Source organism: Phodopus roborovskii, unplaced genomic scaffold, assembly GCF_943737965.1.
Source record: "Phodopus roborovskii unplaced genomic scaffold, PHOROB, whole genome shotgun sequence".
Classification (NCBI taxonomy): Eukaryota; Metazoa; Chordata; class Mammalia; order Rodentia; family Cricetidae; genus Phodopus; species Phodopus roborovskii.
In genome coordinates this window covers 20,912,782-20,928,974 of record NW_026125052.1, presented here as the reverse complement: position 1 = coordinate 20,928,974, position 16,193 = coordinate 20,912,782, and the positions used below count along the sequence as shown (strand labels likewise).

Here is a 16,193-nt window from a genome sequence, read left to right as displayed (position 1 = left end):
AATGGAAATGTAAGCCAGCTTGTGTTTTGGTCATGGTATTTCACTGCAGTCATAGAAACCCTAACTAAGAGTTTAAAAAGTACTCTTCAGGGGGTGGAGAGATGGTTCAGCAGTTAAGAGCACTGGTTGCTCTTCCAGAGGTCCTGAGTTCAATTCCCAGCATGCACACAGTGGCTCACAACCATCTGATGGAATCTGATGCCCTCTTCTGTCATGCAGGCATACATGCAAATGGAGTGAGCACTCATTTACATAAATAAACTATATTTTAAAAAAGCACTCACGTATTATTTAGAGAAAGGGTAGAAAGTGTCACAAAACAATGATACAGCTCCTATTCTTAGGGAGCTTATAATCTTTTGTGATATACCTTACAAATATGCGAGAAGGCAATTGGTAAATAAAATGTGAACTATTATGAAAATCACATCCAAACGGAAGGAATAAGAAATAATAACAGTTACAGCAAGAACGCTGATAAACTATAATAGGTAAAATCAAACTGGTTGCTAAAAAACCAGAAGACAGGATGGACTGGCTACAGACAAGGAGGGAGCATGGCAAAGGAGGTGACAAAGATGAGGTTGGGAAGCTAAAAGCAAGGGGCAGTTGGTGATTGTGTGGTGTGAGTGAGAGTGGCCTCCACAGGCTCCTCCTATCTTTGAGTGCTTAGTGACCAGGAAGTGCAACTGTTTGAGGGTTAGGTTAGGTGGTGTGGCCTTGCTGGAGGAAGTATGTCCCTAGGGGTGGGAGTTGAGGTTTTAAAAGCCCATGTAAGGCCCAGTGTCTGTTTGTCCCTCCATCTGCCCATGTGTGGCTCCCTCTCTGATCCTCCCAACTCCTCTGGTCTGTTGCCTGTGGATCAAAGTGTAGCCCTCAGCTATTTCTCCAACACCATGCCTACCTGCCTACCTGCTGCCATGCTCCCCACCATGATGATAATGAACGTATCTGTGAAACTGTGAGTAGGCTCCCAATTAAATGCTTTCTTTTATAAGAGTTGCCTTGGTCATGATATCTCTTCACAGCAATAGATCAGTGACTAATCTAGATGCTAAGCTAGATTGGTTGACTGATTCATTCGTGTGTTGACTATAAACCCAGGGCCTCCCAAATGCTAGGCAACTGTTGTATCACTAAGATACATCCCTAGCTGCCTTAGGTCATTTACATCTTACCTGATAGGCTAGTAAGGAACGACAGGCAAGTAACTTGAAAAGATAAATGAAATGGTACATATCTACTTTGTGATATTTCCCCAACAAACATATCCAGACAAAGGATTAGCTTTTAATCCCAGCACTCAGGATACAGAGAAGGTGGATCTTTGAATTCAAGGCCAGGCTGCAATACATAGTGAGTTCCAGACAGCCTGAGTTCATATATATGAGGGACTAGGAAATTGCTGTTCTTGCAAAGGATCCAGGTTCAGTTCCAAGCACATATAAGGCAGCTCATAATTACGCATTATTTCAGTTCTAGGAATCCATGTCCTCTTCTGACTTACATATTCCCAGATATGTATGCATGTGGCATACATATATACATGCAGCCAAAACACTCATACATATAAAATAAATAAATGGAGCCTGGTGAATTGGTGCCTTTAATCCCATCACTCAGGAGGCAGAGGTAGGCAGGTCTCTTGAGTTCTAGGCCAGCCAGGGCTACATAGTGAGACTCTACCTAAAAAAAAACCAAGACAAAACAAAACAAAACGGCAGTGTAAGGGCCAGTCCACCTAAACTAATCTGGTATGTTATGTTCATCCTTCTCTCATAACTATTCTGTCTAAAGTCTTCAAGTATAAGGAGAAAAAAAAAAAAAGAGTACTAAGAAACCTTCCAGAACATGCATTTTCAGTGATGGCAAACAGGTCAAGATTGAAAGCATTCTCACAAAATGTACACTCCAAGGAACCATTCAGTAGAGAAAACTGTTTAAGAGGTAATTCCCAGACATTTGGTAAAGCACTCATTTTAAGCTGGCAAACTGCAAGAAGCCCTCCAACCTATAGCCATTTTTCCCAGTGAACAGAAGTAAAAGTATATTTCTCAAATGTATCTCAAAGGCAAGGCAAGGTCACTGAGTTGTGGAGATGGGTTCAAAAAATCTCAAATCCTTGATAGCCGATCCTTGTAACTAACCAACACTGCACAAATATCTCTTATTTAGATTAAAATCTAATCAAAGGACTATGTGTATATGTGTGGGAGGGGGTTCTCCTTTATCATGAAATGTTAATGCTGTTAGTCAAATAATCTTTGCTGTAACTGACTCTAACAATCTGACTCCCAGTGAAATTAAATGGTCACTGATGGGGATGGACTGAATGTCATATTCTTATTTTGACAGTGGCTAAGAAACACAAAATCCTGTCAAGTAAATACTTACATGGTTTCTGTCTTGGGGTAACAGTAGTATTCTAAGGCTTTTCATGCTTGAGCTTCTATCCAAAATGTCAATTGCTTTATCAAGATCATCTTGGTTTTTCAACAGGATGGAGAGCTAAAACAACAGAACACAGAAAAATAAATCATACAAAATACAAATCTTTCTTAATGTTTTAGTTTGCAAAAACTAAACATATGTTTACAGGAAAACAATCTCACTGGATCCTATAAGGTCTTAACAGATCCTGCTGAAAATATAAAGTTTATTTCCTCTCGGTGTACAGTAATTCCTAAATAGATTTACAGAGCTGTGCATCCATCAGTTCTTTTCAGTCTTAAAATGGTGTTATCACTTATCTCTTATGCCCAGTTATAGTCTATCCCCCTTCCCACTACCAGTGCTAAATAGATTTACAGAGCTGTGCATCCATCAGTTCTTTTCAGTCTTAAAATGGTGTTATCACTTATCTCTTATGCCCAGTTATAGTCTATCCCCCTTCCCACTACCAGTGCCAGGCAGCCACCAGCATATTTTCTATCTCTACAGATTTGTATTTTTTGAACTTTTAATATAAATGAAATCATACAGTTTATATATATGATTCTATTTATTTATTTAGACAGGGTCTCTCTATGTAGTCCTGGCTGTCTTGGAACTCACTTTGTAGATCAAGCTGGCCTTGAACTCACAGAGATCTTTCTGCCTCTGCCTCTTGAGTGCTGGAATTGAAGGCATGCATCACCATGCCAGACTTCTTTGTTTTAAGTTTATTTTATGCATTTATGTGGGCCCGAGTATATATGTGTATGTACCATATACATGCAGGTGCCTATGGAGACCACAGAAGAGTACATTGGATCCTCTGGAACTGGAGTTACAAATAGCTGTGGAGTTACAGGCAGTTGTGAGCTGCTTGATGTGGGTGCTGAAAACTGAACCTGAATTCTCTGCAAAAGCAAGTAGTCTTATCTGCTGAGCCACTGCTATAGTCCCTTGATTCAAGACTTTGGTTTTTTTTAAAGAATGTATTTAATTTTTTAGTATGTATGCGTGTTTTGCCTGCATAGATATAGATGTGTTTCATGTGTGTCTGGTACTTATGGAGGTCAAGAGAAGGTGTTAGATTCCCTGAAACTAGAATTCTGGATAGTTATGAGTCACCAAGTGGTACTGAGAACCAAATCTGCACTCTCTAGCCCCTCAATTCAATTTTTAAAGTTTTAGTCTTAAGCCAGAGACAATGGCACACACCTATTATGCCAGTACTCAAAAGGTTGAGGTATGAGAATTACAAGTTTTAGGACAGCCTGCTTGGGGTACATAATGCTTTCCTTTATAAGAGTTATAAGGTGTCTCTTCACAGCAACTGAAATCCTAAGACAGCAGTGCTTAATATTATATAATAAAGTTAAAGCCAGGACTAGGACAGGAAAACAACCTCCTCAGTAATTACTGAGAAGATATTTGAGAATGCAGATAGCCCTCACTTACTGTTACATGCAGAGGACATTGTGAGTAGTAAGACGGGTCTGTGTTTGATATATGTGTATGCACACTTGAGAGTTTGGGTGTACACATACTACAGTGCATTTGTGGAAGTCAGAAGACAACCTCAGATCCCAGTGTTCCCAATCCACCTGGTTTCAAACAATCTCTTTGTTGTTTGCCACTGCATAAGCTAGATAGACGACCCACTATGAGCACCTAGAGATTTTCTTGTCTCTGACTTCATCTCACTACAGGAGCACTGGGACAGAGGCATATACTATGTTGCCTGGTGTTTGCAGGTGTTCTCTGGATTTGAACTCAGGTCTTCATACTTGGACATCAAGAGCTTTACCCACTGAGCCATCTCCCTAGCCCAAGTACTTAACATTAAAGATGCAAAAGTATGCTTTGCCTAGAAAATGTCAGAACTTATATGTGTATGCTAAAAACAAAGCTGAAGCAAAAACCCAATTAACTTATTTGGGTCTTAACTTAAAGAGATAAGAACTCTAAATTCCAAATGGGAATAAACAAATAATCAGTACTAAATTTAAAATAAACCTCAAAACTTTTCATAGGATGGAAGAATGTTTTATAATTCATATCATATTGCAGAAAAGTTCCTTCCTGAGAAACAAATAACAGGACTAGGATGTAGTTCAGTTGGTAGTGCTTACCTAGCATTTAAGAATGCACTACATTCAAGCCCAGAACTCCATCAAGTAGGCACAAAGGATGTACACCTAAGGAGGTGGAGGCAGGTAAATCAGAAGTTTGAGGTCAGCCTGAGCTCCATGAAATTGGAGAAAGAAACAGATAGACAGATGAATGAGAGAGAGAGAGAGAGAGAGAGAGAGAGAGAGAGAGAGAGAGAGAGAGAGAGAGAGAGTGTCAGTCAGTCTGGGTGTGAGGGAAAGAAAGAAATCACTTCCAAAAAAACTGAAGATAATTTTGCCAGTGTATGAGTCTAGTACATAAACCATATAAGACAACTCTTACAATTCAACAATAAAAGGCCCAACTTTTAAAGTAAGCAAAGGACTTAAATAGGTAATTGTCCAAAGACAATGTACACATGGCCAACAAGCATAAGAAAAGATGCTCAACATCACTAGTCATTAGGGAAATGCCAATCAAAACCACATGTCACAGCACTTCACATGCTTTACTAGAAGGGCTATCAGAAAGGGAAAATGGAATATGTTGGCACACACTGTAATTCCAGCACTCAGGATAGTAGTAGCTCAGAGACACAGTGCTTCCCTGGCATGCAGAGACTGAGAAAATGGAGAAAGAAGGTGCAGGAAATAATAAATGGTAAGGTTGATGGAACAATTTCAGTTCTCATACATTGTTGGTAGGACTATTTAATGGTATAAACATCACAAAAATTTGGGAAGTTAAAAAGTTGTACATAGCAATTCTACTCCTAGGTATATGTTAACAACTGAAAACACATGTTCATATAAAACCTTATACACAAATGTTCATAATCACCAAAAACTGAAAGCAACTTGATGGATACATAAAAAGTGGCAGGCAATGGTGATGCATGACTTTAATCTCAGCACTTGGGAAACAGAGGCAGGCAGATCTTTTGAGTTAAAGGTCAACCTGGTCTACAGAGCAACTTCTAGGGCAGCCAGAGATACACAGAGAAACCCTGTCTTGAAAAAAAACTCAGAAATAATAAAGTGGTATATATCCATATAACTTAATTTTGATTATTCAGCCACAAAGAATAATAAAGTACTGATGCATGCTACAATATGAAAACACAGGCTTCGTGGAAGAAGTCAGACACAAAGACTCTATATTGTATGATTCTACTTACATTAAATATTCAAAATAAGCAAATCCAAACATACTGAAATTAGGTAAGTGGTAACTAAAATGTGGGGAAAGAAAAGACTGGGCAATGACCCATAATGGGTCTAAAGTATGTCTTTAGAAGATGAAACTGGCTGGGCATTGGTGGCACACGCCTTTAATCCCAGCACTCGGGAGGCAGACCAGGCAGGTCTCTGTGAGTTCGAGGGCAGTTTGGTCTACAGGGCTAGTTCCAGGACAGGCTCCAAAGTGATACAGAGAAACCCTGTCTCCAAATAAATAAATAAATTAAGAAAGATGGAATTGCTTTTGAAATTAGCTGGTGGTTTGGGCTGTATAGCTCTATAAATTCAATATAAACCCAATGAATCTGATACTTTAGTGGGTTGAATTTTAAGATAACTGAATTATATCTCAATAGCTATTATTACAAAAATATATATTAAACTATAATCAAGTTCTTATTGGGTATTCACAAATCCTGATAAGGGAGAAAAGAAAGGAATTGAAGGTTAGTTTTGGTGTTTAATCTATTTATCACTGGCTGTCCTTGGGTTCACAATGTAGATCAGGCTGCCCTCAAACTCACAGAGATCCTCCTCCTCTGTTCCTGAGTGTTGATTTTAAAGGTGTAGGTCACCACACCCAGCAGAATTGAGGTATTTAAAATTAACAAAACACAGCCAGGCAGTGGTGATGCACACCTTTAATCCCAGAACTAGGAAGGCAGAGGTAGGTTGATCTCTGAGTTCGAGGCCAGCCTGGTCTACAGAGAGAGTTACAGGACAGCCAGGACTGTTACATAGAGAAATCCTGTCTTAAAAAACAACTCCAGATCACTGACCTAAATAAATCTAATGAACATGTGCTAATGTAATTTAATAGGAATTCTTGATATATAGCTTTAGAATTTATATTTACATAAATAAATAATAACATTTTGAGTAGGCCTTTTGGTTGTCAAGAATGGGGTGGTGGTGGTATGTTCGCACACCTGGGAAGCAGAAGCAGAAGGATTTGCAGAATAAATACCACACCAGCCAGAAATGCATAAGGAAACCCTACTCAAAACAAGAGAAGGAAGGGCAAAGGGTTTGAAAGTAAACTGGAATTCTTGAATGCCTGTGTATATGTGCATCTTGTGGTGGGGTGTACTTGGACATAAATGTGTAGGTAGAAGTGGATGGTAAAAATCTTCCTCAGTTGCTCCCCACCTTTTTCTTGAGACAGTTTCTCACCGAACCTGAGCTCACTGATTTCGATAGACTGGCAGGCCACCAAGCCCCAGGGATTCTCCTAAATCTGCCTGTCTAGCACCTGGCCTTTTATGTGGGTGATGGGGAATTTGAACTCAGGATCTCATACTTGCAGGGCAAGCAGTTTGCCAACCAAGTCATCTCTCTAGCTTTTGATTCTTTTTGTTATTTCTGTTTTTAGTTTTTTGAAACAGGTTTCTCTATGTAGCCCGGTCTGCCCTGGAACTCACTCTGTAGACCAGGCTGGCCTTGAACTCACAGAGATCTCCCTGCCTCTGCCTCCTGAGTATTATGATTAAAGGTATGCAAAACCAGACTGGCTCAACCCTTGAGTCTTTTTTTTTTTTTTTTTTTTTTTTTTGGTGTTTTGAGACAGGTTTCTCTGTAGCTTTTGGACCCTGTTCTGAACTCCCTCTGTAGAACAGGCTGGCCTTCGAACTCAAGAGATCTGCCTGTCTCTCCTCTCTAGTGCTGGGATTAAAAGGCATTCACCACCGCTGCCCAGCACAACCTTTAATTCTTAATGGAAAAATAACGGGAAGAAGAAAAAAGTACCACATCATCTACAGAGTCCTTTGTTTCTTTGGTGCTGATGAGCTCATGGCAATATGAAACCCAATCTCTCATGTAATGAGACTCAGTCTCCTTTTCAAGGAGATTCATATCCTAGATGGAAAATGTCTTAGTTCATGTGCCTTAAAATATTTGCATCTGTATTTTTTATAAACTATAGTTAGTGATTTACTTACCAAATTCACCATGTTTCAAAAATTTACCCTAAAAAAACCCTAAAGATCACTGGGTATAGTGGTGCATGTTACTTGTAATGCCAGTACTGAAGAGGCAAAAGCAAAAAGACCACAATTTTAAGATCAGCATGTGCTACTTAACAAAATCTTGTCTAAAACACCCAAAACCTTCAGCACCCAAGGCCAGGTGTGAGTACACACCTGTAATCCCAGCACACAGGAGGCTGAAGCAGGAAGATCATGATTCAAAGATAGCTTTGGCTTTATATTCAGACTGTCTTAAAAGCAAAAACAAAACAAAGAAATCCTTTAACATACATACATATACATCTCAGCAACCACCAATTTAGAGACTAAACTATACAGAAAATTTCTATTTTACCAAATATAAAACTACACAGTAAGAGGGTTATGGATGTGGTTCAGTGGTAAAGCATTTATTTGCATGGCAGACTCAAGTCAACTGTCCCCAACATTTTTCCATAATGCTTTCCATTACATAAGCATAAATGCACTGCCTTTCAGAATAATAGAAACTGTTAGCCTAAACCAACTGCAACCTTTATTAAGAGCTAGAAGAATAAAGTAATATTCAAAAGAATTCCTTCCTAGGTGAAATTTGAAGCAGGAACAAATAAAGACTATTGAGGAAAGGAATGGAATAAATAGTTAATCAATGGATTAGGTGTTAACTTTTAAAACAAGCTACAATTAGAATTAAACTCTGAGAGAAGACCCTAACCTTTATGAACATAATAGATGACCTATCCCACAGTTCTTTACACCTTCCCAGCTCCTGCTGAAATTTCCACTTTTGTTAAGACTGTGCTGAGGAAAACAACAACAGCAAAAACCTATTACAAACAAAGCCTTGGCTCTGGTACCGTATCTTCTCCCACGATGGGATAAGATGTTACTAAATAAGGAGAATACAAGTAACTACATAATAAAAATCCCATTTGTTGCAGTTAATAAAGAAGCTCCAGAAACAGAAAATCTGCAGATTATATTAAAGAAACAAACTGAAAAATTTTCAGGCAAGAAGTGAAAAAGGCACATATGGCTGTCCCTTTGGCCTCTCCCCATTCCTCTTTCTCACCTCATTATTCATATAATGTAAATCAAGGGGTTGCCCGAATACGGTTGTCACCTTGTGTTCCACATCTTCGAATCTCACAGGCCGGCTAAACGCTATAATTCTAAAAGAGAGCAAGAATGTTGGTTAACATATTTAAAATTTAGAAAGTGTCTTAGTTACTTTTCTATTGCTGAGAAAAGACACCATAACCAAACAACTTAATTGGAGGCTTGCTTACAGTTTCAGAGAGTGAGTCCATGACTCCCATGGTAGTGGGGCAGGCAGGCAGGCATGGTGATGGGACAGTAGCTGAGAGCATTTATCTCTCATCCACAAGCAGCAGAGAGAGACTGGGCTTGCCCTGAGTTCCTGAAACCCCCCAAACCCACTCCCAGTGGCACACCTCCTCCAACCCACGCTTCCTGATTCTTCCTGAACAGTCCAACCAGAAATCAAAAGCTCAAATACATAAGCCAACGGGGTGCATTCACATTCAAATAAACACAGAGAGTAATTTTGCTGTCAAATGTGTCTTCTTGGACTGAGGATAAAGCTAAGTGATAGAGCATTTGCCCTGATAACAAAAATTTAAACTCCTGTCCAAAATGGTAGTACATACTTTTAATCCCAGCATCTGGAAGGCAGTAGCAGGCAGATCTCTGGAAATTAGAGAGCAGTCTGGTCTACAAACAGAATAAGGGGCCAGCCAGGACTGAATGGTGGTGAGGCCTTATCTCAAACAAACAAACAAACCCAAACCCAAAACAACAGAAAACTAATGACAAAATAAAACCATCAATGAAATTAAACCACAAAAATGAAGAAAGTCTATAAAAGCTGGGATTGGCTAAAAAAAATAAATTTAAGAAAATATAGAAGGCATAGGGCTAGAGAAATGATTCTGTAGTTAAGAGCACTACATACTCTTCCAGAAGAACCAGGTTTGACTTTTAATGCCCACCCACATTATGGCTCACAAAGGTCTGTAACTTCAGTTCTAGTAGTTTGACATGGTCTTCTGGCCTCTAGGGTCATCAGGCACGCAGGTGCTATTCAGACATACATGCAGGCAAAACACTCATACAGGTAAAGTAAAACGAAATAAATTTAACTTAAAAAATTAAAGCTGGGATTGGTGGCACAAGCCTATCAGCATTTAAGAGGCTGAGGCAGGAACTGGAGAGGGATCAGCAGTTAAGAGTACTGGCTGCTCTTCCAGAGAACCTGGGTTCAATTCTCAGCACCCACATGGCAGCTCACAACTGTCTCTAACTCCAGTTCCAGGGGTTCTGACACCCTCATACAGACACATACAGACAAAACATTAATTCACATAAAATAAAAATAATTAAAGAAAAAAAAAAAAAAAGAAGGCTGATGCAGGAGGATTTCAAGTCTTAGGCTGGCCTGGGATACAAAGCTAGTCAATGGCTGCCTGAGTTATACAGTGAGATAGATCTTGTGTCAACTCCCATTCCCTTGAAAGAAAGAAAAAGAGAGGGAGGGAAAAAGGGAGGAAAAGAAAAAAATCAGTAAGAAAAAGGTAAAGCCCAATATGATGGCTCACATCTGTAATCCCAGCATTCAGGAAGCTGAAGTGAGATATCCCAAGAGTTCAAGGCCAGCTTCAGCTACAAATAAGATGTTCTGAATCAAGGGATGGGGGGAGAGAATGGACAGACAAAATGCAACAACAAAAAAACTAAAAAACAAGAACCAACCAAACAAAACCCAGGAAGATAAAGAAAAGGAGAGAAAACAAACAAAAACCAATAGGAAAGTAGAAAGAAGTAAAAGCTAAGACAATGTACAGAGATCGCTATGAATGGCTAGTGCATTCTCATTATGCCCAGGTAGGGCAAGTCAGACTAGTAGTAGAGTAGACACTCAACCATAGCCTCTATGCTTCTTACCGTCTTCCAAGCTGACCAAAACAATTTTCACATATTAAATGTGTCTGCAGAGTGGGAAGGGGTATAATCAAGAAAAGCAAAACTCACAAAAGGGAAGGCTCTAATTCAGTAGGTTTTGATAAAATCTAACCAGATAATTTCTTTAATGTTCTTCTATGCTAGGTAGACTCAAATCAATAAGCAGCATAAAAGGCCTTCCTTATCTAGAATTAATATTCAATATGGTAGCCATTAGTCAGTCACATGTGACCACTAAAATTTAAAATTAAAATATGTTCAAAACTGGCTCCTTGATGGGCAAGGTGGTACATGCCATTAATCTCAGAACTTGAGAGGCAAGAACAGGTGAATTTCGCTGAGTTTGAGGCCAGCCTGGTCTCCAGGATAGCTAGAAAGACCTCGTCTCAAAAAACAAACAAACAAACAATCACAAAAACAAAAACAAAAACAAAAAAAAATTGGGTTTCTCAGTCTCATCAGCCACATATCACATTTAACTATTAGGTACTATAATAGATAATGCAGATACAGAATATTTTCATGATAGCTGTAAGTTCTGTTGAACAATTCTGATAGGATATTAATGTAATCATAAACTGTTCTTTGGAAATTATATTGCTGTTTCAATTGTCTCCACTAGGAAATGTATCTATACTATAATAATCCTTGTAATTTTTTTTTCTCTTTCTCAAATCAATTCTCCCAAACAGTAGTACTGCTAGGTACTGTATATCTGGATTATCTAGATGGCGGTACTACCTGTAACCTTTGGAGAGAAACATTCTCCATTAATGCTTAAAGGTAAACAACATTCCTTTTATTAGGGTCTTAGCAAAAGTCCAAAAGGGACCAACATTTTCATAAACACCTCTGCATTATCAATGTGTACATGGTGCCTGAGGAGACCAGGAGAGGGCACTGGATCCCCTGGAACTGGAGCTAGGATGTTAGCTACTCTGTGGGTGCTGGGAATCAAACTCCAGATCCTCTGGAAGAACAGGCAGTGCTCTTCATCTCTCTAGCTTCATTATGAGGGAGCTATTCTTCCAACAGTTCTGGAAAGGAATCAAGCTCAGAGAGAAGTTCTTCTGTATCAGCCTGGCTATGAGACAGTCAATCATCCTCAACTACTTGAAAATCTGCTCATGATCAGAAACCATGAGTTTCCAGAGTCAGTAAGAACTAGGCTGCTGCCATCACACTGGCTAATAGACTTGAGGCCATTTGTCTTACTGCTATGGATTTTAGAAGGAAACAGTTTTCCTCTTCTAAAATGGCAGTCTACCCATGGAAGTAAATACCTAGACAAATGGGATGAGTCACTAATTCTTTCACTTTTCCTGTAAATTCCAATTCTACAAGTGCCTACATTTATAAAGATACTGGGCTAGAGAGATGGTTCAATAGTTAGAGCACTGGCTATTCTTCTAGAGGACCTGGAGGTTGATTCCCAGCACCCACATGGTAGCTAAACATCCTCGCTCCAGTTCAAGAGGATACAATACCCTCTTTTGGCCTTCTCAGGCACCAAGTATATAGGTGATGCACAGACATACATGCAGGCAAAACACTGACACACGTAAGATCAAAAAAATAATAATAAAAGAAGGAAAAATACTACTTCCCTATAAAAACTAAAGAAAGTCCATAATGACCCTCTTTACAAAACTATAAGAGATGAAATACAAATAACTAGAAATGCCTGGCACAGCTTAAGTTTGGCTGTTTGGTAGTAATTCTCTCAAGTCCTCATTTGACTTCACAAACAGTGAAATGCCATGGTTCCTGAAAACAACTCCATTTTTTAAAAATGTAGATTTTTCAAAACCTTGATCACAGCATTCTGTGGCTCAGGGCTTCAGAAGGCTATTCCTGTCTGACTACCTTAAATACTTGTGGTTTCCAACCGGCAGCTTCTCTGAAATCAAACACATACACTTTCACAGTTCACTGTCTCCTCATGGAAACTGCACACACACCACTTTGGGAACAGGGAATTCAGAGACCATAACTGCATAATTAAACTCCAAAACTGAGCTTTTGATTCCATATCTACCTCTGAAAAGTCTCTGGTGCCCCAAGTTTGGTCATCCCTCAAAAATACAGTCAGGTCAGAAAATAAAAAGCACCAACGATGAAGTGGAATTTAACTTCCTTGCTTCTGGCAGGGTACAGAATTGGGGGACAGGGCTCTGTAGTGATATTTTGTTTATGATCTAACAAATAAAGCTTGCATGAAGATCAGAGTGCAAAGCTAGCCACACTAGTTAGCCATAGAGGCCAGGCAGTGGTGGCACATACCTTTAATCCTAGCATCCACACTAGTTTAATCCCAGCACTCTGGAGAAAGGCAGAGGGATCTCTGTTAGTTCAAGGCCACCCTGGGCTACACAAAATTGATCCAGTCTAAAAGAGAAACAGTTCACACAAAGGTGATCCCAGCACTTGGGGTAACACACCTTTAATCCCAACACTAAGGAGGTGGAGACAGGAAGGGATATGGCTGGACAGAGAGAGGAATATAAGGCAGGAGAAGACAGGCGCTCAGGGCAGTCTGAGCAGCAATTAGTCTGAAGCAGTCAGTCTGAGGAAGCAATCTGAGGAGGGAATCTGAGGACAGAATCCTTTTTGGTCTGAGGTAGAGGTAAGAGCTAGTGGCTGGCTGCTTTGCTTCTCTGATCTTTTCAGCTTTCCCCCTCTAATATCTGACTCTGAGGTTTTATTATTAAGACCAAGGAGAATTCATGCTACAGCTCTCCCCTCCTCCAGGTTAGACTAGCCTTAAAACTCAGGGATCCTAGCTCTGCAGACTATTGTTTCCACAGCACTTTGACCCGGAAACTCTTTCAACCTTGTATGCTTCTGACAATGGGTCTTTTTGAGGGACAACAGCAACTATACATTTCCTTTGGAGCTGGCTTTAAAGCAGGCTGAAATGCATCAGCTGCAGAAAACTCACAGAATAAAGAAAAGGAGTAAGGTATTGTAGGCACCTATAGTAGGGCTCTGTAATCTTCTTGTAGGGCTGCTGCTTACTCCTCTGCGGTGGTTTCAATGAGAATGTCCCTCCCTATAGACTCCAATGGATCCCCATTGGTGAAATTGAATGGGAAAGATTAGCAAGTATGGACTTGCTGGACAAGCTGTGTCACTGGGAGTAGGGGAGACTTTGAGGTTTCAAACGATCCCCACCACTTCTCCTTACCTCTCTCCACCAGCAGCTGTTGCTATTACCATGCCTTTACTTCCCTATCATGAATTCTAACTTTCCGAAACTGTAAGCCCAATTAAACTTTCTTTTACAAGTTGATTCCATCCTGGTGTTTTATCACAGTAATAGAAAAAGTAACTAAGGAAATAAAGAAAAGGAGAAAGAAAGAAGTGTGAGAGAGAGAAGCAAAAGGGGTATATACGTATGACAACACTGAAAAATAAAAACATTTAGGTGCATAGAGGCATATCCACAACACAGATTCCTAAATTCTCCATGAGGAGCAGAGAAATTAAGTGAAGTCACATTTTTCTCCACTGAGAATTTCCAAGTTGGCTTTTCACAAGATAATTACAACTAAAATATTAATAAAAAAGTTAATAAAAAAGAAAAGGTCTTATTACTAGAGGTAGCTTTCTGAGCTCAGTGCTTTCTCAGGACTTCAGCATACATTAACAAAACTATTCATCAGAAGGCAACTTACCGTCTCTCCCCATTGTGTTCAAACTTGATTCTGACGTCACTCTGTCAAAGGGAATAACAGATAGGTTAGAGAGTTCTCTTAAGTTTCCAGTAAGCCATGGATAATCCTTTAGGCATTATGTAAACAATACCATTAATTAAACACCTAATGGCTCCTGTTCCAGTTTCTCTGCTGAGAAAGACCATTCTTTTCTTCAAACTTGAAAATTCTGCTTTAATCTCTCCATCCTCCCCACTTTTTCTTTCAAAAAATTTTCATACAGTATATTTTGTTTCCCCTCCCCCAACTCCTCCTAGAACCTCCCCACCCAACCTTGTATTTTTTCTCATTCTTTCAAAAAGGAACAGACAGACAGACAAACAGAATCACTGTGGTGGTTGAACCCAGAATGGCCTCCATATAGACTCGCGTACATGCTTGGTTCTTAGCAGAACTGTTTGGGGAAGATTAGACAAGGTGGCCTTGTTGGAAAGAGCCGTGTCACTGAGGGTGGGCTTTGAGTTTCAAAAGACCATGCCAGGCCTACTCTGTTGCCTCTTCCTCTCTGCCTGCTGCCTAAGGGGAGGATGTAGCTTTCAGCTACTGCCTGTCTGCTTCCAGCCATGATGATCATGGACTATCTGAAATTGTAAGCAAGACCCCAACTCAACGCTTTCTGCTCTTCCTCCTCCTCCTCTTTTTTTTTTTTTTTTTTTTTTTTTTGGTTTGTTTTTTGAGACAGGATTTCTCTATGTTGCCCAGCAGTCCTAGAGCTCACTCTGTAGACCAGGTTAACCTTGTATTCAGAGATCTTCCTCTGCCTCCAAAGCACTGGAACTAAAGGTGTGAGCCACTACTGCTCAACAAATGCTTTGCCAGTAAGAGTTGCCTTGGTCTCTTCTCAATGATAGAACACTGACAAAAACACAAAAATGAAAATCAAAACAAAACAAAAAAATCAGTAAAACAATCAAACAAAAAATGCCAAAATGAAACAAAAAGTTCACACACACACATAAAAAGTTCATTTTGTGTTGGTCAACTACTCCTTGGCATGAGGAGTGTGGTTGATATACCCAGTGACATTCCATTAGAAAAACACTGATCTTCACTTTTTTAACAGGTCTTAAAATATGACTTTGTATGTATATTTATATGTGATATGTGCACATGAATGAGGGTGTTTGGAGGCTGGGCACTGAAATGATATTAGGAAAATATCTGACATGAGGTGGACAAGCAATGAATGTTTTTTGCTCTACAGCTGCTGCTGTTATTACAGCTATCAGTGATTTCCCACAATCCTCCCTTAGTTACTCCGGTTGGGATAAAGTAGGAAGCTACACAAATAGCCTTATTTTATTGTTCCTACTTGATCCAAAGTGACCATCCCAGGTAGCCTATAAATTCTGAAAGGACAAGGATTAATTATCTAGTTTTTGTATCCCCATGCCAAGCAAAGGAATAGCATATTGTATGTGTGGTTAGCAACATTGTTAAATGGATGAACAAATTTAAGAAATGTCAGAAATAAGAAGTAAGCTGGGTACAGTTGTGTGGGCCCTATAATTCCAGCTAGTTACAAACATCTTAAGGAAGTTTTAAAATGGTCGGAAAAGAAAACAGATACCAAAGAAGACAGGCACAGAGTTTTTTAAATAAATAGCCAGGAAATCGGTATATAACAGATGAAGGAAACAGTTCACAATCAGTTAGTGAAAGTTATACTGACAAAGACTTAAAAGTGGCTTAGAAGAGGGCTTTAGGCATCTAAAGATGAGGAACAACAAAAGTGAAACAAACAGCACAAA

General features: G+C 39.5%; 1 protein-coding gene across 2 annotated transcripts in view; it reads right to left on the bottom strand.

Annotated features, from left to right (window-relative positions):
• Map3k3 (mitogen-activated protein kinase kinase kinase 3) overlaps window positions 1–16,193 on the bottom strand; it is a 70,555-nt gene that overhangs the window by 30,966 nt on the left and 23,396 nt on the right. The window contains exons 3-5 of one of the 2 annotated variants that reach the window (XM_051179086.1): window positions 14,404–14,444; window positions 8,817–8,916; window positions 2,395–2,508 (exon numbers count right to left, since the gene is read on the bottom strand). In XM_051179086.1, the coding sequence (XP_051035043.1) occupies window positions 2,395–2,508; window positions 8,817–8,916; window positions 14,404–14,444 (255 nt within the window). Of the gene's footprint in view, window positions 1–2,394; window positions 2,509–8,459; window positions 8,487–8,816; window positions 8,917–14,403; window positions 14,445–16,193 lie in introns of those variants that run through there. The other variant, XM_051179091.1, reaches the window with a different exon arrangement.